The following is a 23,125-nucleotide window of genomic DNA, read 5'->3' as shown; positions in this document are numbered from 1 at the left end:
TATGTTGATCAAAGCGCACTGCCCATTTTCTCATATCTTCCTGGTCTATTAATGTGGAAGCTGGGAACGTCTCCTTGTGGGGCAGATGAAGCCTGTTATTTATTTATTTGAACATAACCTGAGGGGGAGGAGAGATGGGTAAATATATTTGTTCATTATTTATTTTTAAATTTCTGTGTACCGTTTTGAATGAGCTGTCCATCTACATGGTCAAAATCCGTAATATGCAAAAGAATGTAACATGAGGTCTCTCCCAGCCCTGTTCCCCAGGCACCCTGTTCCCCAGGCACCCAGTTCCCCTCTCCAGGACCACCAGTAGTAGCAGTTTCTTGTACAGCCTTCCAGAGATATTCTAGAAGTGTAACAGATGGAGCCATTTGAAGGCAGGAAAGGCAGGTGACATGCCCGAGGTCAAGGCAGAGCAATGCCACGGCAAGGTGGACCCCAGGTCTTTGACATCAGTTCCCTTTCTACTGGGAAGGCAAAATTACATGGGGTACCGCAGCAATGAAAGCATTTTTCGTTAGCAGATCATGGTGTTATAACCAACCCACATGCTACTTTCCAGGCCTCTTCTGCCTGTATTCTGAGATAAGCCATTAGCTAGTCATGGACAGACTCTGAACCGGGGCTTGGGCTTTTAGCACCGAGGTCTAGCTCTGCACCGTCACTGGGGTGCCTGGCCAGGCCATGTAATCCCCCTGGGCTTCACATTCCCCAACTGCACAATTAGAACATTAATCAGATGATCCTTATGGTCATTTCCAGCTGAAAAACAAATCTCTGATAGGAAAATGAGTGGCTTGGTGCTTAAAAATTTTTTTTAATTTTTTGGATATTTAGCTAGATATTTTCAGATCTTTAACTAAAGCTAAATCTTTATGATTCCAGCCAATTTAAGAGCCAGTTTAAGAATGAGTATTCTAGCAAAAGTTTTTAAAATTGAGCACTTCATTGCATTTATTTGTCATGATAATCAGAGGGCACGGTGTATGTCTTATGTCCCCAGTGCCTGGGTCATAGTATGCTCTTGATTATAGTAATTATAGTAATAGCACCAACAACAGTAATAATAGCAGCTAACATTTACTGAGTACTTATCATATACTCAGTAAATGTTATGTGATACATTTACTTGGGGTACTTGACCTTGAATATCTCCTTTAGTCAACGGACAGCCCTAGGACCCTCGCACTGTTATCCCTAATTTCCAGGCATGAGGAAACCGACACAGAGCTTAAGTCACACAACTCATACCTTTGAGACCAGAACCTGAACCCAGACAGGATATCTCTTACCTGTGCAGTTTACCTGGAGGAGAAACCAGTAACTGATGATCTGAAGTAGGTAATTGAGAATGGGTGTCAATTATAATGAAAAAGAAATGCATTGTCTTCTGCCTTCCAGAAAAAACTCCCTCTGACAGCTCTCGCTCAGAATATGCAAGAAGCATCAACTCAGCTAGAAGACTCTCTCCTGGGGTAAGAGTTGGGCGATTTCAGAAAGAGAGCCATGCGCCCTGTGGGTTGGTAGAGGTGGATGGATGGGTGGTGTACATGGCAGCCACATGTGTGACCAGAGGCTGAGGCCCCGTGGGAGGCCACTGGGATGCTAGAGAATCTTCCTTTTAGTAGAAGCAAGGATGGATGATACAAAGGGCCAATAACAAAAGTAATTGATAAGGTCAATTACTTAATCTGCTGAGCTTGGATATAAAGAACTCAGTCCCTTCCGTGGTCCAGGTGTTGACTCAGATTTATAAGCCCTGACCAGTCCCATCTAGTCCTTAAAAGTCACTGCTTTTAAAGATGATCACTGTAATGTCAGTGGAGGTTGTCTCAAAATAGTGCCTTTTCTGAATTATGTGGATTTTTTTTTTTTACAATGAGCATGTATTAGATAAATAAGTTTAGAATCTAATAATAAAGCTGTTTTCATTGTAAGAGGGAAGGTTGACCTTTCCTTCTACTTGCTTCTCTACAAGGCCAGTGTCCTTTGATCCTGTCTGCTCTCTCCAGCTGTAACATGGGCCCTCTTTTTCCAGCTGGATATGGCCTTTGGACTTTTCAGCCCATTTCCCAGGGTCTGCCATGCTCCACGACCTACAATGCTCTGTCGTTCTTTGAAGGACACTGCCTAGGCCGGACTTACTAGCAGACAGAAAACAGCATAGTATAATAAACGTTACATATGATTTAAAAGATTTTCAGGGTACTTTTGAGAATACTTGCTTTTCACCTGACCAGAGGACCTAATCTTTCAGTGAGTTCTCACCTCACTGTTTACACACATCCCGCACGTGTACACACAAATTATACCTGAGGTAGTCTTGTTCATTTTAAAGCACAAGTCTGTGGACTCATGCCCGAAGTTTATAGTACTTTCAAGGCTCTATTGTATAGCGCCCTAATGCGTTCCCATCGTATGGAGAGCAGAGCTGGCTCAGGGTGGGAACCTGGTGCCAGATTTAATGGACGTATGTTTGTTGTTGGGCATCTTGTTTTTAAAGGAAGATGCTGGAGACGTGTGGAGATGCTGAGAATCAGCTGGCTCTGGAACTCTCTCAGCATGAAGTCTTCATCGAGAAGGAGATTGTGGACCCTCTGTACGGCATAGCAGAGGTGGGTGCTTTGGCGGGGGATGGGTGGGGAATGGTTCACTTGTGTCTGAAACTTTAACCATAATCAGTGGCTTTGGCATACACTTCTTTTTGGAAATAAGGGGAGTAAGTTGAGGGTACAAAATCCTCTGCCTAAGAGACAAAAAAAATGGTAAATAAAGATAGCACTTTCAGAGGTTAAACTGAAAACCCCGAAGCTCGTCCCATTTCATATGTGGTGTGTTCTTCTGTCCAGGTAGAGATTCCTAACATCCAGAAACAGAGGAAGCAGCTCGCCAGATTGGTTTTAGACTGGGACTCGGTCAGAGCCAGGTAAGATAAAGCTGTGAAAAATAACCAGTAATGCGGTTTTCTTCTGTCACATCCCCAGCAACCATCCCCCTCCTCAACACAGATAAAGACCGCTGGGTGCACGAAACAGACGTCATCACAGATTCACACACTTGACTCACAGACTGAGTCACAGCCTACTTACACCTGCTTTCAGGCCTTGTTCTCCCCAGCGTGGCAGCGGGATGATGTTAGAACACCCTGTTCTTAGTCAACCAATAGTGAAAGGAGACAGGGAAAAAAATAAAAACCTAAGTAAGTGTATTCTGGGGAGAAGAGACGGTGGCAGACAGTTCTAAGAGCATTGTCCTTGGAGTAGTGGAGTGTAGGAATAAATAGATCTGTGATCTTAGCAGCTGCTAAGCGTCCCACTGTGTCAAAAAACACCTGTGTGGTTAGGATCGTTTTTCACAATCAAGAAATGCTGTGCTCAACAGGGAGGAACTAAGTAAGACCTAGTAGCTGTCCTGGAGGGCTGATGTCAGATGACCTGTCTGTAGTGCTCCGTGGCTGGGCTCCAGCCTCAGCTCCATCCGTGAGGGCGTTTGTATCAATGACTCATATGAGAGGAGTAGGGAGGTAGCTACCATGGGCCCCATCCTTTCTCATACCTTATACAAGGGTTGACAGACTTGTTCTGTAAAGGGCCAGGTACTAAATATTTTCAGCTTTGCAACCCAGATGCTCCCTGTTCCAACCACTCAGCTCTGCTGTTGTAGCATAAAAGTAGCCCTGGGAGGGCTTGCCTGGTGGCGCAGTGGTTGAGAGTCCGCCTGCCGATGCAGGGGACACGAGTTCGTGTCCCGGCCTGGGAAGATCCCACATGCCGCGGAGCGGCTGGGCCCGTGAGCCATGTGGCTGCTGAGCCTGCGCGTCCGGATCCTGTGCTCCGCAACGGGAGAGGCCACAACAGTGAGAGGCCCGCATACCGCAAAAAAAAAAAAAAAAAAAAAAAAAAAAGTAGCCCTGGGCAATACATAAATGAATGAGCATGTCTGTGTTCGAATAAAACTTTATTTACAAAAGCAATTGGCTTTGCTGAGCCCTGCTTCGTTAACTCTTTTAATCCTCATTGCACTCTTGTGAAGTAGACATGATTATTTCTGTTTGGCAAATAAATGGAGATACAGAGAACATTTACTGACTTTCTACGTGTCAGATGCTTTTTTTTTTGGCTGCGTTGGGTCTTCGCTGCTGCGCGTGGGATCTCTCTAATTGCAGTGAGCGGGGGCTACTCTTGGTTGTGGTGCTTGGGCTTCTCATTGCGGTGGCTTCTCTTGTTGTGGAGCACAGGCTCAGTAGTTGTGGCACACGGGCTTAGTTGCTCCGTGGCATGTGGGATCTTCCCAGACCAGGGCTTGAACCCGTGTCCCCTGCATTGGCAGGCAGATTCTTAACCACTGCGCCCAGGGAAGCCCCGTGTCAGATGCTTTTATTGCAGATTTCCTTGTTTCTAAAGTGTCGCTGAGTGTCAGACGCACCAATGATTTAATATCCGATTTTGGGGGGAAAATGAAATAGAAACACCACTTTATTAAGTGTACAAATCAATTGGTAAGACATGTCCTGATTTAAGAAAAGTTGAGATGATAAGAGGGACATCTAGGAATTAGCACATGGTGAACATGATAATTGCCACCACTTACTGGACACTTGCCATGTACCAGATATCAGACTACGTATGTGATATGTCAGCCCTTTCGATTCTCCCAGCAATCCCTATTCATTTGCCCACTTGTGTTTTCAGCAGACATCGAGTAGGTGCTCACTGTGGGTCAGGCTCCGTGTTGGACACTAAGTGCAGAGGCCCTTCAGTGAGAGTTGGAGGGGACAGAGGTGAGGAGGTTATGTGACACCCCCTACTTTGAGAGGAAATTTGTACAGACACTGGAGGCACCTGCACATGCTGTGTCTATGACTTGCTTTGCGTCTTAGACATAATAAACGGCAGGGCTAGGATTCTGAACGCAGAGTCTGCCGTCTCCTTGTCACACGCACACATGTGATTAGAGCCCTGTGGCCAGAACCAGGATCAGGGAGTGCAGGCCCCCCTGTGGTAGATTTTTGCTGAAGATAAGGGAAAATGTTCTAATAGTTAATTAAACAAGGCCGTGAATGCGCTCTTGCTGGAGTTGGTTGAGCGATATTATAGATGCCAACCTGCCAGGAATCTTACATCTGCAGCACATGTATCCCAGAGGAGATTTCAGCACTGATTCTTGGCCCTGCATTCATGGTCCTGTTCACTTAACTAATCAAAGTAGGTATTAGAGAAACTGAAACAGATCAATATTTCTTCTTTATTTGACTTATTCCTGTGGCTTTTCCCTGGAGGAGAATGATGATAGCTAACATTAAGTGGGAATCCATCATAGTCACACACAGGCGTATATATATTTATTCTCTCTTCTGCTGCTTATGACAGTTCTGCCGGGCAGACGGTATTTGTTTCCTTAGTTTGACAGATGAGACAACCTGAAGCACAGAGAGGTGGGGCCATTGCCAAAGGTCACACGGCTAACGAAGGTAGAACCGAGCTTCAGACTTCAGCCTGTCAGGCTCCAAAGTCCATGCTCTTTCCACTGCCAGCTTTGCTTCAGCAGATTTACTGAAGCCTTGCTGTGGAGAAGTGCGTCACAACAGGAACGTGAAAGCGGGCAGGGCAGAGCATTCTGGGGGCAATGCAGTCATCTGGGAAGCTTGATAAGTTGCTAACATGGGCCTTCATGCTGCATCTATGTAATATCCATGTTTAAATTTAAAGTGCTAGAGAGTGCGTTACTTACCTCGACTCTTAACTTGTTGAGGACGGTAACCAGGACCCGGTATCTACTCCTGTTGCCTGCGCCTGCTGACCTGTAGCCACCATGCATAAGTGCATCTCCATCCACGTTGGCCAGGCTGGGGTCCAGATCGGCAGTGCCTGCTGGGAGCTCTACTTCCTGGAACACGGCATCCAGCCCGATGGCCAGATGCCAAGTGACAAGACTACTGGGGGAGGAGATGACTCCTTCAACACCTTCTTCAGTGAGACAGGCGCTGGCAAGCATGTGCCCAGGGCATTGTTTGTGGACCTGGAACCCACGGTCATTGATGAAGTTCGCACTGGCACCTATCGCCAGCTCTTCCACCCTGAGCAGCTCATCACAGGCAAGGAAGATGCTGCCAATAACTATGCCCGAGGTCACTACACCACTGGCAAGGAGATCATTGACCCAGTCCTGGACCGAATTCGGAAACTGGCCGACCAGTGCACAAGTCTTCAGGGCTTCTTGGTTTTCCACAGCTTTGGTGGGGGAACTGGTTCTGGGTTCACCTCCCTGCTGATGGAACAACTCTGTCGATTATGGCAAGAAGTCCAAGCTGGAGTTCTCCATTTACCCAGCCCCCCAGGTTTCCACAGCTGTAGTTGAGCCCTACAACTCCATCCTCACCACCCACACCACCCTGGAGCACTCTGACTGTGTCTTCATGGTAGACAATGAGGCCATCTATGACATCTGTCATAGAAACCTCGATATTGAGCCCCCAACCTACACAAATCTTAACCACCTTATTAGCCACATAGTGTCCTCCATCACTGCTTCCCTGAGATTTGATGGAGCCCTGAATGTTGATCTGACAGAATTCCAGACCAACCTGGTGCCCTATCCCCACATCCACTGCCCTCTGGCCACATATGCCCCTGTCATCTCTACTAAGAAAGCTTACCATGAACAGCTTTCTGTAGCAGAGATCACCAATGCTTACTTTGAGCCAGCCAACCAGATGGTGAAATGCGACCCTTGCCATGGTAAATGCATGGCTTGCTGCCTGTTGTACCATGGTGACGTGGTTCCCAAAGATGTCAGTGCTGCTATCGCCACCATCAAGACCAAGCGCAACATCCAGTTTGTGGACTGGTGCCCCACTGGCTTCAAAGTTGGCACTAATTACCAGCCTCCCACTGGTGGAGACCTGGCCAAAGTACAGCAAGCTGTGTGCATGCTGAGCAACACCACAGCCATCACTGAGGCCTGGGCTCACCTGGACCACAAGTTTGACCTGATGTATGCCAAGCATGCCTTTGGTACGTGGGTGAGGGCATGGAGGGAGGAGAGTTTTCTGAGGCCCGTGAGGATATGGCTGCCCTTGAGAAGGATTATGAGGAGGTTGGTTTGGATTCTGTTGAAGAAGAGGGAGAGGAAGAAGGCAAATTACCATTCCTTTCAGCCCTGCAGCATGTCATACTCAGAACTTCAGCTTCAACATTAGCTGACAGGAGTAAAAGCTTTCTGACTAGATTGTCTTCACTTTCAACTGTGATCATGTATTACTTTTCCATGTGTACCTGTAAGATTTTTCTGTCATGTCTGAAAGGTAAAGGCTTTAAGAAAGATAAAAAATAAATAAAGTGCTAGAACTTTCTGCCATAGCAGGCATGTCCGTATTTAAACAGAAGGTCAAAACACACTTGAAAACCAAATAGAAATTGTTTTAGATTATTATTCCCCATTCACTTCCCCTGACTATTGCTATAGTATAATTTTGGGGGAGGGGTCCTTTTGACTTATTTATGAAGGGAATATAAACATCCCACATTATGTTTCAGATTTGCTGTAGATACTAGTATTAATCCTTACAAATGATTTTAATTCTTAACATGCTTTCACAGCTATCAATTACTAGCTCCATGACTGAAGTTCTGGCTTTCACTTACTGAAAGTAATCACAGGTCAGGATGGTAGTAGGCGGTGTTATAAGGGGTCCTGAAGAGCAGCAACTGACCCCCAGTGGCACAGGGAACATTCTAGATCAAAGCAAAAGAACAAGGGGGTGTTTGATGGGAAAGAGCCCAAGATTGGACAGTAGAGGAAGGGGTTCCACGGATTGATTTGCAGCAGTTGGGCTTGCATGGGACAAGGCGTGGCCATTTCTGCTCAGAGCAGACAGCTACTCTCAGCACTACCAGAGTCCCATCACAGCGGGAAGCCAGTGTCACCTTTGCCCGTTTCCATTCTTAAAGGATAAACTCCAGAGCTGCCATCCTAGGTGCTGATACCTGTCCCAGGTAGAATCAGTTTTGGGGAAGGAATCTGTCTCCATTAGGCCCTTGACTCCATAAGGTTGAGTATATACAGCTGATTCTCAAATAATGGCTATGCCTGTGCTTTGCAGATGGAACCAGGCTCACAAATCTTCAGGAACCAACTTTCAGGGGCTTCCATCAAAAATAGATACCCTAAAGGAAGAGATGGATGAAGCTGGAAATAAAGTAGAACAGTGCAAGGTAGGAGAATTCACTAATGAATATGTACTTAAATCAATCTTTTGGTTTTTGCAAGTGATGGATGAAAGGTCAAATACTGCAAATTATTTAATGTTTTACATAATTCCTATTAGAATTCCCTGAATGATATTCAAGGTAGGTTTTATTTTCTTCTTCCTTCTTTCTTTATTTTCTAAGACTCTACATTACTTTTTTTTTTTTTTTTTTTGTGGTACGTGGGCCTCTCACTGTTGTGGCCTCTCCCGTTGCGGAGCACAGGCTCCGGATGCGCAGGCTCAGCGGCCATGGTTCACGGGCCCAGCCGCTCCGCAGCATGTGGGATCCTTCCAGACCGGGGCATGAACCCGTGTCCCCTGCATCAGCAGGCGGACTCTCAACCACTGCGCCACCAGGGAAGCCCTCTACATTACTTTATACTCAGAATAAAACATTATTTAAAAATAAAATTCAGGCACTTCCCTGGTGGCGCAGTGGTTAAGAATCCACCTGCCAATGTCCACCTGCAGGGGACACGGGTTCGAGCCCTGGTCCGGGAAGATTCCACATGCCGCAGAGTAACTAAGCCCATGTGCCACAACTATTGAGCCTATGCTCTAGAGCCCGCGAGCTGCAACTGCTGAGCCCACATGCCACAACTACTGAAGCCCACATGACTAGAGCCCGTGCTCCACAACAAGAAAGCCACTGCAATGAAAAGCCCGCGCACTGCAACAAAGAGTAGCCCCCATTCTCTGCAACTAGAGAAAAAGCCCATGCGCAGCAATGAAGACCCAATGCAGCAAAAAATAAATAATTAATTAATTTAAAAAAATTCAAGTAGGATATTTTTAAAAACTTGACAAAAACGTCTACGCTTATTTAAAATGAAGAGTGGGAGAATAAAAGGCGAAAAACTATATAAAAACATATCATAAAATTACAACAATTAAAACAATGCGCAATAGGCACAAAAATAGATCCATGGAATTGTATAGGTTTTCTAGAATGAATGCTGTTATATTTAAGGGTTGAATTTATAGTAAAGGGGTCATCATATATCCATAGAGAAGGGAAGAATTATTTTTAAAATGTTGCTAGGACAATTGGCTTCTAATTTGGAAGAAATAAAAATTTGTATCTCATAATCTAAATTCCAGAGTAGGTGGTTATTCTCTATGCATCTATCTACGAAGATAAATGTTTATTCCAAATGTTATTTGAGGTGGTAAAGAAACAGGTCTTTGGTGAATCTTAGGATCATCTCCTGAGACTTTTCCTCCTCTTATTATTCATCATTTTCCAAAAATGGTCTCCACATTCTACTAGATAGCATTAAGACTGCTATATTTTAGTTTATTCAGGTCATGCTATAATTCACTTTTCATGATGGCAAACCTTGGACAGTTAACTGCAGTAAAATGACTTGTTGAAAATAATATAGTGGGTAAGAATTAATACTGGACTCACAAAGTCATGCCATAGCCTTTACGTTTAAAAAGATGATAATCACACAAATGCTTCTGACAAAAGTCTTGCACTGGCTTATTCTTGTTCAGAAGAGTTGTAGTTTTGCCAGTGTCATTTATGCAGCAGTCTTCTTCGTATCTGGTCTAACCTAGATCTTGGCTAGTGGCTCCTTATTGGATATAAATTTGTCTAGCAGTTTGGGGGTTTGAACTGGTGCATTATGGGCTAAGTTAAAAGAGAGACTTCTTTTTTTGTATGTGTGGTACTCGGGCCTCTCACTGTTGTGGCCTCTCCTGTTGCGGAGCACAGGCTCTGGACGCACAGGCTCAGCGGCCATGGCTAATGGGCCTAGCCACTCGGCGGCATGTGGGATCTTCCCGGACCGGGGCACGAACCCGTGTCCCCTGCATCGGCAGGCGGACTCTCAACCACTGCGCCACCAGGGAAACCCCCTAGGGGTATTTTTATACAAATATGGTGATAAAAATATTTCCTCTCCCTTTCTTACCCAGATAGTAACATACCATACCAGAAGTAGTGCTCCATGCTTTCCTTCTTAACAAGGCATATTAATAATAAACCTTGGAGATCTTTCCATGTCAGTCCATAATAAGCTTGATTACTCTTTTCGTTATCCCTGTGTATGATTGTACCAGTGAGTTGATGGACATTTAATCTGCAGCTGTTTCATTACAGTTTGCTCTAGGAGCTCACAGATCAATTCGCAGATGCTATTTTCTTTCACCTCTTTTTTCTTCAATGACGTATCTTCTCTTCCACTTACCCAGGATCAGCTTGCAGCGGATATGTACAATTTTATGGCCAAAGAAGGGGAGTATGGCAAATTTTTTGTTACGGTAAGCACTTTGCCCTGACGAGACGTTAAAGCATTGTAAAAGTTGAGTCATTTTAGCTTTTTTGCAAAAGATGTCATTTTTGGTTTTGCTCAGCCATTGTGTGTGTGTGTCCATCCAATGCTAACATTACTTTTGTTTTTGAATGTGGGTCTGTTCTCAGTTATTAGAAGCTCAAGCAGATTACCATAGAAAAGCATTAGCAGTCTTAGAAAAGGCCCTTCCCGAATTGCGAGCCCATCAAGGTAATGTAACCTGCGTGCTGGCCTGATGCCTCCTTCTCGCCTCTGCCACTTTTGCCTCTGTTCCTCTTTACTCAGCTCCTTTGCATGCATTTCCTTTGGACAAAGCCGCTCTGCCTAGGCAGGCACTATTTCCCAGCACACTTTCATCTTCCCTTGCTGCATTCTCTAATTTCTTCCAAACGCAAATTAACATACTAATGGAACATTTGCAGTTCTTCTGAAATCTTCAGTTGAAGAGAAAGCTGCACCCTTTGGGGGAAGCATCTGTTTTTCTATCTTCTAAATAGGCTCAAAACATTCTAGCCTCTAATTATCTTTTCGCAAATCAGTTATTTGTTTCATAGGGCTTAATTCTAGCCCTGTGATTCCAAGAGCGTACATCCTATGAAAAAAATTTTGGACTTCCCAAAAGGAATTTTAGAAGCCAGTACCTGATACCGCATCGTCAGGCACATAATCAGTGTGATTGAATCGTGAGACCATGGCCACCTTGTTCAGATCTTGTTCTCATCAGCACTCACTTTGCCCACCATATTCAAGCGCATTGCAGATCCTACCCTCAACTTACGAGTGGACCAAACTTTCCTTTGATGTTTAGTTTTAAACTGAACATTAACTCTTTTGATTCTAATTCTCTCTGACTTGCCATCAGAGCATCTATCAGCAGAGATCAGTAAATGATCAGACATTTCTCTGTCACCTTTGGACCTGTTACACTCTTTTGCTTATGGTATAGTCCTGACATTTGGAACTCAGGTGCCCCCGACAGAACCACTGGTCTCAAGCTGAAAGAGGATCAAGCCAGTTGCTGAGTGTGATGACTCTGTGATTGTGAAAGAGACTGAGCATGTGTGTGTATGGGGCTGGTTATGTCTGTGCGTACACACTGGCCCCTCAAGAATACCACTCCTCCTCCCCTAAATTGCAGGCGATCCCAACAGGGTGTGACTTTGTGCCTGAAAGTCCTTAGATTTTGGAATCAGAAAATTCTATTTAGGACTTCCCTGGCGGTCCAGTGGTCAAGACTCCGCGCTTCCACTGCAGGGGGCGCAGGTTTGATCCCTGCTCGGGGAACTAAGATCCTGCATGCCGCACAGCGCGACCAAAAAAAAAGAAGAGAAAATGCTATGTCTTGACTGACCCCTTAGCCAGATCTTTAGCCATCTTGAGTGTAGTGGCTCTGATTTGCTGGGCCAATCTTCAGAGGCCGAGCTGCCCTTGCTTTCCAAAGTGATCCCATTTCCTAATTCGTGGGTAATGGGGTTGAGTCAGAGTGCAAAGGAATGAAGCTGCTGGCGAACAGTCAGCCTCGCAAGGGGCCGACTCTTGCTGGCCCAGGTCATAGCACTGGGAGCCTGTATTTATGGGGTCCCTTCTGTGTGCGGGGCCGTGCATAGGACAAAACAGTAAACATCATCATCCCAGCCTTTGAATGGCTTTAAGCCTGGTTTGGAAAGGTTGACTTAACGGGCACAAAAAAGAGAAGATTTAAGCAGCGCCATGCCCCCTTTTTTTAAACTCCCATTCTATTTTTACCCAAGGCTATTTTCCCTAGAGAAGTTTGTCAGAAAGTCATGGGGAACAGGCAGGGGCAGGGAGGCGGTTTAGGATGGAACAAGGGAAGCTGGCGTGTCGGGGGGAGCAGCCAGTGAAGGAAATGAGATTCTTCTTTCTCTCTAAGGCTGCCGCCTTCACCCAAGCCTTGGAATTCAACCCTTCTCACCTCTGCCTGTCCGCACATCTGCCTCTCGTCTTAGTTCTGTCCTCCTCTTCCTTCTTCTCTGTCTTCAGAAAGACTCAGAGTGTCCTTACGGTAGGAAAAAAAAAACTTGCCCCTCTGCCCCGCGCCCCTGTGCACCCTGCTCTCACATTCTCGGTCGGCTGGCCTTAGTTCAATACCTGCCTGTCCTCAGCGTGATGCCCCGTTTCATTGCATTCTCCTTCATTTTCCTGGGAGGTTCTTCGAATGGCTCATTTCCGTCGGCCACCTCCGTTTTCTAACCCCCTTCCCACCCCTAACACTTCGCAGTCTGGTTTCTACTCCCAATCACTCTGCTATTAAAACAAACAGACAAAGAAACATTGCAAGTCCCAATGGGTGGATGATTCTGATTGTTAGCTTCTGGCATTTGACGTGGCTTGAGCCCTCTCTTCCTTGTCAATTTTTTCCCCTCGTTTCACTCGATTGTTTTCTGTCATTGTTGAGGCTGTGTTTCCTTCATGTCTGTCTGCTCCTCAGAAGTCATGCCTTTCCTGAGATCCAGTCCTTTCTCCTGTGTTCTTCTCCCTCCCTCCCACCTTTTCTCTCAAAATCCCCGCATTTTGGTGGCCTCCACTGACACCTGCATCTCTATCCTCTCAGCCTCAGCGTCAGTTCCCTTTGATGACCGGCTGTCACCTTAAACTCAGCGTATCTCAAGAAGCAAACTGATGCTTCCCCCACCCCAGCTGGCCTTTCCTCTCGCCTTGTCTCCTTGGTACCTCCTTTCTCCAAACAATCCAGGTTTCAAACCTTGGAGCCATCTTCTCCTTCCTTTCTGATACCCTCTCTCCGGATTCTGTGCATTTTTCCCTCTGCTGTGCCCTCCTCTCCATTCTCACTGCCCCACTCTACTCCGTGCCCCTGTCGCCCGGTGCACAAGTGTGGAATAAAGTGTCCATCCCCAGACTCAGGATCCCTGGTCTTTTCTCAGCCTAAGTCCTCCTGGTCTATTTAATTCCTGTCCATCTTCTAAGACCTTCGCCAAGCTCCCCTTCTTTGAGAAGCCTTCTCTGACAACTGAAGCCAACAGTGAACACTTCCGTCTCCTGAGTCACTCTAGCATTTATGGTCTACACCAGAAGTCGCAAACAGCCATATCTCATTTAAAAAAATTTTTTAAAAATTAAAAAAAAATTTTTTTAAACTCATTGCCATCATTTAAAAATCAGACTCTTTTCACATAACAGTGCTAACTTCTGGCTTCTCTTGAAAGTCCAGAGGGCCTGGTGATGCTGGGTCTGCCTTCCCGCGTGGTGACATTGCTCTGACGCCAAGGAGCAGCTGCTGCGTCTTGGCCAACCACGCCCTCCCCACCCCGATCCCACACCTCCAATGCCCATCCGGCCCCTGCAGACGATTGTGTTTGCGACCCTAGTCTATACCATTTTTCTGCCACGGCTTAGCAAACACGTCTTGTCTCGTTAATTGCTGTTGTGCGTTTGCCTGTGTGTCTTGTGTTTTCCTCACACATAGACTGCTCTCATCCCAGGGGCGGGGGGCCGCTGTGAACTCTGGGTGCCTGCCGCAGGGCCTCGCGTGTCAGAGGTCTGTGGTTTGAGGAGCAGCCCCTGTGGTGGAGTTTGCCTCCGGAGTGGCCTCTAGGTCAGCGGCTCTCACCTCCACCCTCTGCCAACATTACACCGAGGTGGGGGAGGGGCACCCTGTCCAGGATTTACTAGAAAGTTCCAGCAGGAGTCTGGCTTGTGCCTGCCTCTCAGCATAGTAGGGTCGGGCATGGGGAGGTGATGGCAGGAGTCATTTGCAGAACTCCCCTGGGTGATTCTGATGTATCCGCCCAGGCGAAGGGTCAGCTGGCCCTTTTCTGCCTGTGTTGAGAATCATTGCTTTAGATAAAAGGGAGAAAGTATTCAAGGTAAGATCTGGCCTTTGAGAGGACTGTCCCAAAGCTCTGTCTTCTGAGAAGGGCCAGGCCCTTGGATGCTTCTTGTGTTTGGAATTCCACTGACCAGGGCCAGGGCTGAAGCCAGGGACGAGGGGCCTCTGGACAGTTCTGAGAGTGGCCACTGCCTTCTGCGCCCCAACCCCCCACCCCTTCCTTTAACCTTTACCCTACTTGCTCTTTCTATCCAGTTTTGACTTTTCACAAGCACCCAGGTCTGCGGGTTTGTGGGATCTCACTTTCCTTCCTGTGATGGGCCCCGCCTGCTCTCACGTGCAGGGCAGTGTCAGAGCCACGCTAGGGTAACACTGCCTCTCCTGGAATCCAGGATTCGAATACCAGAGTGGCTGAAGGACACACGTCCACAGGCTGAGAGGGACATGAGCCCTTCCTGTCGCTGGAAAGAACCACGCTTCCCCAGTGGAGTATTTTCCACCAACTGGTTTGCCCTCTTTGGCTTCTGCGTGCTTCTCAGTCGGTGCTGGATCTCTGCACCCCGCCAGGCAGGCTGGGCCCAACCACACCCTTCTTACTCTCCTTCAATACATCAATGTCCTAAATGCCTGTTCCTGTTTCCCGCTTTATTGTATGTCTTTTTGCTAAGCTGCCTCAAATCTTTTGTGGAATGAAGCAGAGCATATGACTGGAAAATAACATGCAGTATTGCTTTGCTGCTGTCGGCACAGCCTCCAGCCTCAGCTGCCTTGGGGCTGCATTCTCTCCTACTCAGAATCTTGGACTGTTTGGGGATATGGCACCAGAAGTGCTGCATGTCCTGGAGATGTCGCCTCTAATAGGGGTTGGCATGGGCCCTCTCCAGTCCTGTATGACAATGTGTGGCCTGTGTTTAAATTTTTAAGAAATTATTTCCTTTTTTAATGGAAGGAGTCTATTTCTCATCCTCTAGGTAGAAGACCAGTTATGCTTTTCATGGCTAGATAAATTTCAGTGAAAACAGTGTGCCTAGATGGACCACTGGTTTTAGCGCAAGGCAGCCCACCCGTCTTGGGTAAATGCGGGTGTGATGCTGGGCCAGAAGCACCATCGCAGCTTCCACTGGGCATCTTGCATTGGGTGCCACGTGGGCACGTCAGGGCGCTGATCCACTGGTCACCTCCCCAGCCTGGCACACATTTTGTACCCTAGTAAATGGGAACTGACAAAAGCGAAGAGAATAGATGCTTCCCCCTTTCCAAATCCTTGGCTACGGGCTTTAAAAAAAAAAAATCCCCTTCAGTAGTTTGGGGGAGGAAATAACTTGGCAATGCCGTGAGGTTGTCGAATGTCTTACTGAATGGTCTGCTGCTCTAGATAAGTGGGCAGAGAAGCCCGCCTTCGGGACGCCTTTGGAAGAACACCTGAAGCGGAGCGGGCGCGAGATCGCGCTGCCCCTCGAGGCCTGCGTCATGCTGCTCCTGGAGACGGGCATGAAGGAGGAGGTGAGGCCCCGCTGCCCCGGCCGGCCTCCGCGGACCAGTGGCTCTCCAACCGCGCTCACCATGACCACATTTCACACTGAGACCCTGTCCATGTTGCCATGGTAGACCCTAAATGAAACAGAGGCTTCACAGAGCAGTATTTACCTTGCCTACCCGCAGTACACTCTGCCTTTTTCCTTTTGGTCCCATTTGATTATTTCATTTTACACTGTGGTTGTGATTTGTGAAAATGAATTTCATGAGGTACTATAGAACCAGAGCTCCCATGAGCTTTAGTTTCTAATAACACGAATTTTATATTTGTGTAGTACTATGTAGTGGGGTGGAAGTGGGAGGGACATTTACATACTTTATTTTGTGGAATCCTTACCCAGAAAACCCCATGAACCAAGCAGGGCAGGTCTCATTACTCTTCTTGTGTAGACAAGGAATTCAGCACACGAGGAATTCATGCTGGGGCAGAGCTAGAATCAAAACACAAGTCTTCTTTTAACTTTTGAAAGCTTAGTATTGAAGTGTAACGTACATATAGAAAAGTGCAGGTATCATAAGCAAACAGCTTGATACATTTTCACCATCTGAACTCACCCATGTAATCAGCACCCCAGATCAAGAAACCCCCTGGGGAACCTTCCTTGCATTTGCTTCCAGTCACGACCCCGCACCCCAACCCCATCACCGTGACCCCAGCTCCTAACAGCCTAGATGAATGCTTCTCATCCAAGGCCAGTTTCACTGCCTCCGGGGAACATTTGGCAAGGTCTGCAGACATTTTTTTTTTTTTTTTTTTGCGGTACGCGGGCCTCTCATTGTTGTGGCCTCTCCCGTTGCGGAGCACAGGCTCCAGACGCGCAGACTCAGCGGCCATGGCTCACGGGCCCAGCCGCTCCGCGGCATGTGGGATCTTCCCGGACCGGGGCACGAACCCGTGTCTCCTGCATCGGCAGGCAGACTCTCAACCACTGCGCCACCAGGGAAGCCCTGCAGACATTTTTGATTGTCACAACTTGGGGAGCAGGGGGAAGAGTTGCTACTGTATATCCAGGGGGTAGAAACCAGGGATGCTTCTAGACATCCTTCAGTGCACAGCACAGCCTCACAACAAAGAATTATCTGGCCCAAAATGTCAGTACTGCTGAGGTTGGGAAACTCTGCCTAGATTAATGTTGCTAAAAGCCCAAGTCTTATAAGTGCTGGCCCAATGTCTCCATCAGGCCTGCTCCCGTGGCTGACCTGTCATGGGTTTTTCTCCAAATAACATTTAGGGCAGTGAAAGTGACCAGTAGGCAAGCCTAACAATTTTTCTTGAGATTTCAATTTTTAAAAAATATTCCTAAATTTAGAAAATCCATGGTGATCAACCTGGTGGAAGAATGAAATATTGCTTTTAAATAGATTCCTAACAGGCATGGTTATTTTGGCAATGGGGCAAGGCACGAGCTAGCACTGGTGAAAAATGGTCTGCTCTCTGCCTGTCACTCTGCCCGGGGTACAAGCTCAGTCCTCTTTACTCCTCCCGACAGCCCTGCAGCTCTCCTGGATAAGCTGTGCTGGAGCTGGGGGTGCGGGGTGGGTGGAAGGCTCTTCCATCAGATTTTTACTGCCACTCAGTGTAAGGCTCACAACTTGAACTTGATACTAACGGCTTTTCATTGTCTTTAGGGCCTTTTCCGAATTGGGGCTGGGGCCTCCAAGTTAAAGAAACTGAAAGCTGCTTTAGACTGTTCTACTTCTCACCTGGATGAGTTCTACTCAGACCCCCATGCTGTAGCAGGTGAGCTCCAGGGAGGCGCCCTCAAGGTGGTAACAGATCATCAGTTAAAGGTCCAATATTAAGTGACAGTTAAAATTAAATGGTCTCCTTGTAAGTTTTAGTGGCAAAACTGAAATGACAAATAAAACTGAAAAGCATGTGTGCGTACACTTACACATACATATCTTTTCTCTTCCTGTTTTGGGGGTTTTGTTTTGTTTTCCTGATTATTAAGTAAAGGTGAAGGTAGCTTATAATCCAAATGTTTAGAGGCATGCTTGTATTTTCTTCCCTTTTACCCCCAAATCTCCATCTGCCTAGGGAGATGATGTCTTATTAAGAAGATAGCTTTGAAACGAATTTTATTTTCTATTGATCTCTCAATATATTTTACACGGGGTGGAAATTGTTTTATGAGCATTTCATTCTGTAACCACTCCTGCCAATTCATGATTTATTCTATATACATTGTGAACGGTTATAGTTGAGATCATTTCAATTTGCAAAATAATATATCCTGAGAGTTCCGGCCTTGCCCCTTCTCATACTCAAAGAGGGTGTTAATAATTTCAGGTGCTTTAAAGTCCTATTTACGGGAACTGCCTGAACCTTTGATGACTTTTAATTTGTATGAAGAATGGACACAAGTTGCAAGGTAAGTTGAAAGAACACCTGGTTTTAAAAGCTAAAGGAAACGACGCAATACTCTGTCCCCTTTGGAAATCATCTTACCCTTGGGGATCATAAAAATAACATTAAAGGGCTTCCCTGGTGGTGCAGTTGTCGAGAATCCGCCTGCCAGTGCGGGGGACACGGGTTCACGCCCTGGTCCGGAAAGCAGAGCAACTAAGCCCGTGCGCCACAACTACTGAGCCCACGTGCTGCCACTACTGAAGCCCGTACGCCTAGAGCCAGTGCTCCGCAACAAGAGTAGCCACCGCAATGAGAAGCCCGCGCACCACAACGAAGAGTAGTGCCCGCTCACCGCAACTAGAGAAAAGCCTGCGTGCAGCAACAAAGACCCAACACAGCCAAAAATAAATAAATAAATAAATAAATAAAACTAATAATAACATTAAAATAGTGTATTTACAGCTGTGTGGGAAGTCAGCTGTGTAATGATATAATGTTACCATTATCAGTAACAATAGTTGATGTTTATTGAGCACTTACTGAGTGCTGAGTACCATAGTAATCCTTATGCCCATTACTTCTTGTAGCCCATAATTAATGACATAAAAGGCAGAAGTTGTTGTTATCCTCCTTTTACAGATGAGGAAACTGAGGCTGGGGGAGGAATGGCATCAAATAATTGGCAGAGCTGGAATTCAGACCCAGAACTCTCTGCCCCAAAGCTGGAGTTCCTGTTGTTTATCCCTTCCCCTCCATTCCCAGCTTCCGTCTGCCTGGAAGTAGTTGGTTTAGGCAAGGCCGTCTTGTTGCAAAAGTTCTAGAGGTTCCTCTCCAGCCGACCAGCCCACCTCCTTGTCAACTTGTCCCTCCCGGTTCTCACTCGGAGGTGCCTAATTCCTCACCTGTAAGGGAAGAGGAACACATCTCCCCTGCCCTTCCACTCCTCCCCCCTGTCTTCAGATGCAGTCACCCGTTCCCATCAGATAAGCTGTGTGCTCCGATGAGCTTTATGTTGTCACTTGAACCAGGCATCTGAGCTTTTCTCCGTAGCTGTGGACTGAGAGACTTTGTCCCTGGTAGGTGGTGAGGATTTTAAAGTCAGAGTAAGTCCTTGGTCTGGTTGTGTCCTTGGACCCCAGCCCAGGGCGCGGCCTGCCGTGAGTGCCTGTGTTTGTGGGGCTGAAGGAATGGAACCTGCCTTCAGTGTCAGGTCGGGGTTCTAGGGTCTCGTATTGGGTGGGCTCCTTCGCTTCTCCTAGGCCTTGACTCTCCTCTCTGTTCTGAGACTCCCAAACTCATCCTGTGAGGAAATAAGCTGTAAAGGAAGGTATCCGTCCACTGGTGTGTCGCTTCTACACTTGAGAACTGTCATCCCCTCCCGGTGACACGTCAACTAGCTTCTAAAGTATAATCATGTTTAACCCCTACCCGAAGCTCTGCAGGCTGGTTCAGTTGTGGAGGAGGTTTTAAGTCCAAAGGCGTGTCGTGTGGGCAACTTCGAACACTCTGTCCTGCTGGTGGGCAGAGTTGACTCTGCTTTACAGGCTCTTTGGGCCTGTGAAAGCTTGCACGTTGAAACTCTGCAGCAGAAGACTTCCTGCAGTTGCTTCACAACAGAAAGGGCTTCTTGGCCTGGAGCCTCTGAGCAGTACTGAGAGCAGGGAGAGACCCAGGGGTCTGGGTGCTGGGAGCATCTGGCTCCCCGAGGCACATTTTCTAGACAGAATTTTCAGAATGTCTCCTGTGCGCCATGCATTGGTCTAGGTGGTCCCTCCTTGTTCTGCCTCTGAAGCCTCACGGTCACTTGGCAGAATTAACATTCTTATCCCCAGTTTGGCACATCAGGAGACTGAGTCTTGGCAAGGCTGACTAACTGCTCAGAGTATGTTAGTTAGTATTTGACTTCAAATTTCTTTAGCCAAAAATGGGCTTTTAAAATTTTATTTATTTATTTTTATTTTGGCTGCACCATGCAGCTTATGGGATCTCAGTTCCCTGACCAAGGCTTGAACCCGGGCCATGGCAGTGAAAGTGCCAAATCTGATCCACTAGACCACCAGGGAACTCCCGCTGTGCTGTTTTCCAGCTGTGCTTTCTCTGTCAGTAGAGGCATCGCTGTTAATATAGCAGATGAACACAGGTATTCCTATAATGAGTATTAATAAATGGTTATGAATAAATTTTTTTTCTCAGTGTACAAGATCAAGACAAAAAACTTCAGGATTTATGGAGAACATGTCAGAAGTTGCCACCACAAAATTTTGTTAACTTTAGGTATGTATGATTGGCATTCTGCAAATTAAGCCACCAAGCTACAGTGAAGAATGGTTTAATCCACAGCAGAGAGGCCATTTAATTCAAGCATGTTTGGCACATCAAAAAAAAGGCTCTGGAGAGTAACTCGGGTTTGCTGGGAATGGGATTTGATGTATATTACTGTGATGCATCTGAAGCACATTGATTGTGTCTGGCATTAATAGGTAAGTTGCCTGATCATTTTATTGTTGCAGCTATTGGAGAAAAAAATTCTTGTGGAAAGGTTGACTGACAGTATGTTGGATTTGGAGTCTAAATTGTCCAGTATCTAAAAGGCAAAAATTAAACAATAGCTGTACTTTCTGTAATATCTTTCATATATGCTACATAATTTATTTTAAGCAGAGCACAAATCATCCTACTAAATAAAATTTCAAGAAATGCAGATTATGTATTAGTTTATGGAATGACTATGTTTTTAGGAAATTTTACCATGGAATAAATTTCCAGGATTTAACCTCTATTTTCCCTTTGACTTAAAATATAACTTTGAAGAAGCATAGAGAGAAGGGTAAAAGGTAGCCCCAGGTAACAAAGTCATTTAAAACCAAAGAAAATGTTGTGAGAGGATTTGGTCCAAAATGACAAATACTTTGCTGGTGAAATTTCTGGTATGCCACTTGACCATTAATTTCAGTCTTAGGTCCTGTCACTAAGCTAAGCTAAACATTCTCTTTTAATATCTTAACTCTCAGTTTTGCCTTATGAGTGCATTGATATTTATAATATTCCTTATTTGATTCATTTAACACACCCAGCTTGGAATTGCAGATACTCTTAGCCTATTTAGTGTCTTATGGTAGAAACTGAATTACAGTTCTTTTACTTTGGGATTTAGCCTTTTATTTTGTTTAACTTACTCATTAAAATTTTTACTAATTGTTTTTTGAATAGGGAGGACATTCCCATGGTTCAAAGTTCAAAGATGTACAGTGGAAAAAATCTCTCTCCTCTTCCTCTCTCCTAGCCACCCTACTTCCTCTCCTGAGACACAACCTATTTTTTCAGTTTCTTATATATCCTGTCAGCAAGAGATGATACATATAGAATCAAATATACATATACATATACATATGTACAAACATTTCTTTCTCTCACAGCTTTCACTTTTTTTAAAAACCAAATGGCAAAGTATATTATATACATCATTCTCCTCCTTGCTTTCTTTGCTTAGTATACATCCTGTAGGTTTGTCCATATCAGTACTTCTTACTTTTATATGACTGCATAGTACTCCACTGTGTGGCTATGTTGTAATTTATTTAATCAGCCCCCTATTGGTAGATAGTTGGGTTGTCCTTAATTTTTTGCTTTTATAGTGCTGTTCTTGTACATAAGAGAGTATATCTATATGATAGATTGGATATCTTCATAATTACAGCCTAAAGCATTTTCAAATACAGTTTCTTTTAAGCAATATACCTATACTATTTTTTTTATTATGTTTGTATTAAAAACATTGATCCCATTGTTAATCATAGTATAATCTATTTCGGGATAGATAGGGCATAAAGGAGAAACGGATTAGAAATACACAACATATAGAGATCGAATCTTTGAGGTTTACGTTTGACCTGTTTTCACCTTTCAAGCCCTAAACTATCTGTTCCATGAAACAAAGAACACACGCTTAACCCGAGCGTGATTTGGATTTAGTCATTTAACACCCTGCAGTTAGCACCTGAGCAGTCTGGGGCTGAGCGCCCCCCGGGCAGGGAGATACTATTCCTCCAGATATTTCAGAGTAGATGCTCTCCCCCTTCTCTTTTGTTCCATAGGTATTTAATCAAGTTCCTTGCAAAGCTTGCTCAGACCAGTGACATTAATAAAATGACTCCCAGCAACATTGCAATCGTGTTAGGCCCTAACTTGTTATGGGCCAAAAATGAAGGGTGAGTAATCATTTCCCATATCCTATTATTGTAACTTCTTTCCACCTGATGGGAACAATAGAAATGTAACTCACTTCTGAAGTTGATCTTTCCCTTTAGCTGACTTTCTCGGAGCACTGCTGTGAGCTGGGTCCTGTCCCAGATGCTGGTCGCACAAAGGTGTAGGAGACCTTGTCCCAGTCCTCAAGGGGCCCCAGTCCTGGGCAGCCAGGCAGGTGGACGGCTATAGTGCAGTGATAAGCTCCACATACACGTCTATGTATCACAGATGTTATAAAGGAGGAACACAGCTCAGGTTGAGAAGTTCAGGAGGCGATGGCACTTGAGGGGCTGATGGATGAATGGTTTCCCACGCGTGGGACCTGAATGAGCCCCGCACAGCGGGTGTGAAAGGGCCTGGTCTCTATGTTGGGTGGGGGCGGGGGGGAGCGTAATCATGTGGTCTCATGTAACTTGAGCACAGGGGCCATGAGGCTGTGGCTGAGGTTTATGGAGCTGGAGCCAGGTTAGGAAGGGCCTCACGTATCTTGCTGAGATGTTAGGAACTTATTTTACGGGTCATGGCGGGGAAGGGAGCATCAGAATTTCTCGGCAGAAGAATGACTTGATCAAATTGCATTTAGAAAGATAATTTGTTCGCATTGAGAGCTGTAGATTGACTGGAGG

The 23,125-nt window shown here is 45.8% G+C and overlaps 1 protein-coding gene and 1 pseudogene across 5 annotated transcripts in view; both read left to right on the top strand.

Moving 5' to 3' along the window:
• The window catches only part of ARHGAP17 (Rho GTPase activating protein 17), a gene marked incomplete at its 5' end in the record, with an annotated part of 86,795 nt that overhangs the window by 39,649 nt on the left and 24,021 nt on the right, over positions 1-23,125 (top strand). For 3 of the 4 annotated variants that reach the window (XM_079718645.1, XM_079718643.1, XM_079718644.1), the window contains 11 exons: positions 1,408-1,481; positions 2,510-2,621; positions 2,856-2,932; positions 8,108-8,219; positions 10,454-10,522; positions 10,683-10,764; positions 15,738-15,865; positions 17,528-17,639; positions 18,192-18,273; positions 20,445-20,525; positions 22,346-22,459. In XM_079718645.1, the coding sequence (XP_079574771.1) occupies positions 1,408-1,481; positions 2,510-2,621; positions 2,856-2,932; positions 8,108-8,219; positions 10,454-10,522; positions 10,683-10,764; positions 15,738-15,865; positions 17,528-17,639; positions 18,192-18,273; positions 20,445-20,525; positions 22,346-22,459 (1,043 nt within the window). Of the gene's footprint in view, positions 1-1,407; positions 1,482-2,509; positions 2,622-2,855; positions 2,933-8,107; positions 8,220-10,453; positions 10,523-10,670; positions 10,765-15,737; positions 15,866-17,527; positions 17,640-18,191; positions 18,274-20,444; positions 20,526-22,345; positions 22,460-23,125 lie in introns of all 4 variants that reach the window. The other variant, XM_079718642.1, reaches the window with a different exon arrangement.
• On the top strand, positions 5,818-7,338 carry LOC307062553 (tubulin alpha-1B chain-like; annotated as a pseudogene). Its single transcript has one exon. The product of its transcript is annotated as a tubulin alpha-1B chain-like (transcript).

Source organism: Hyperoodon ampullatus (assembly GCF_949752795.1).
Source record: "Hyperoodon ampullatus genome assembly, chromosome: 14".
Lineage (NCBI taxonomy): Eukaryota > Metazoa > Chordata > Mammalia > Artiodactyla > Ziphiidae > Hyperoodon > Hyperoodon ampullatus.
The sequence above is the reverse complement of the archived record's forward strand: the minus strand, read 5'-3'. Positions and strand labels throughout refer to the sequence as shown.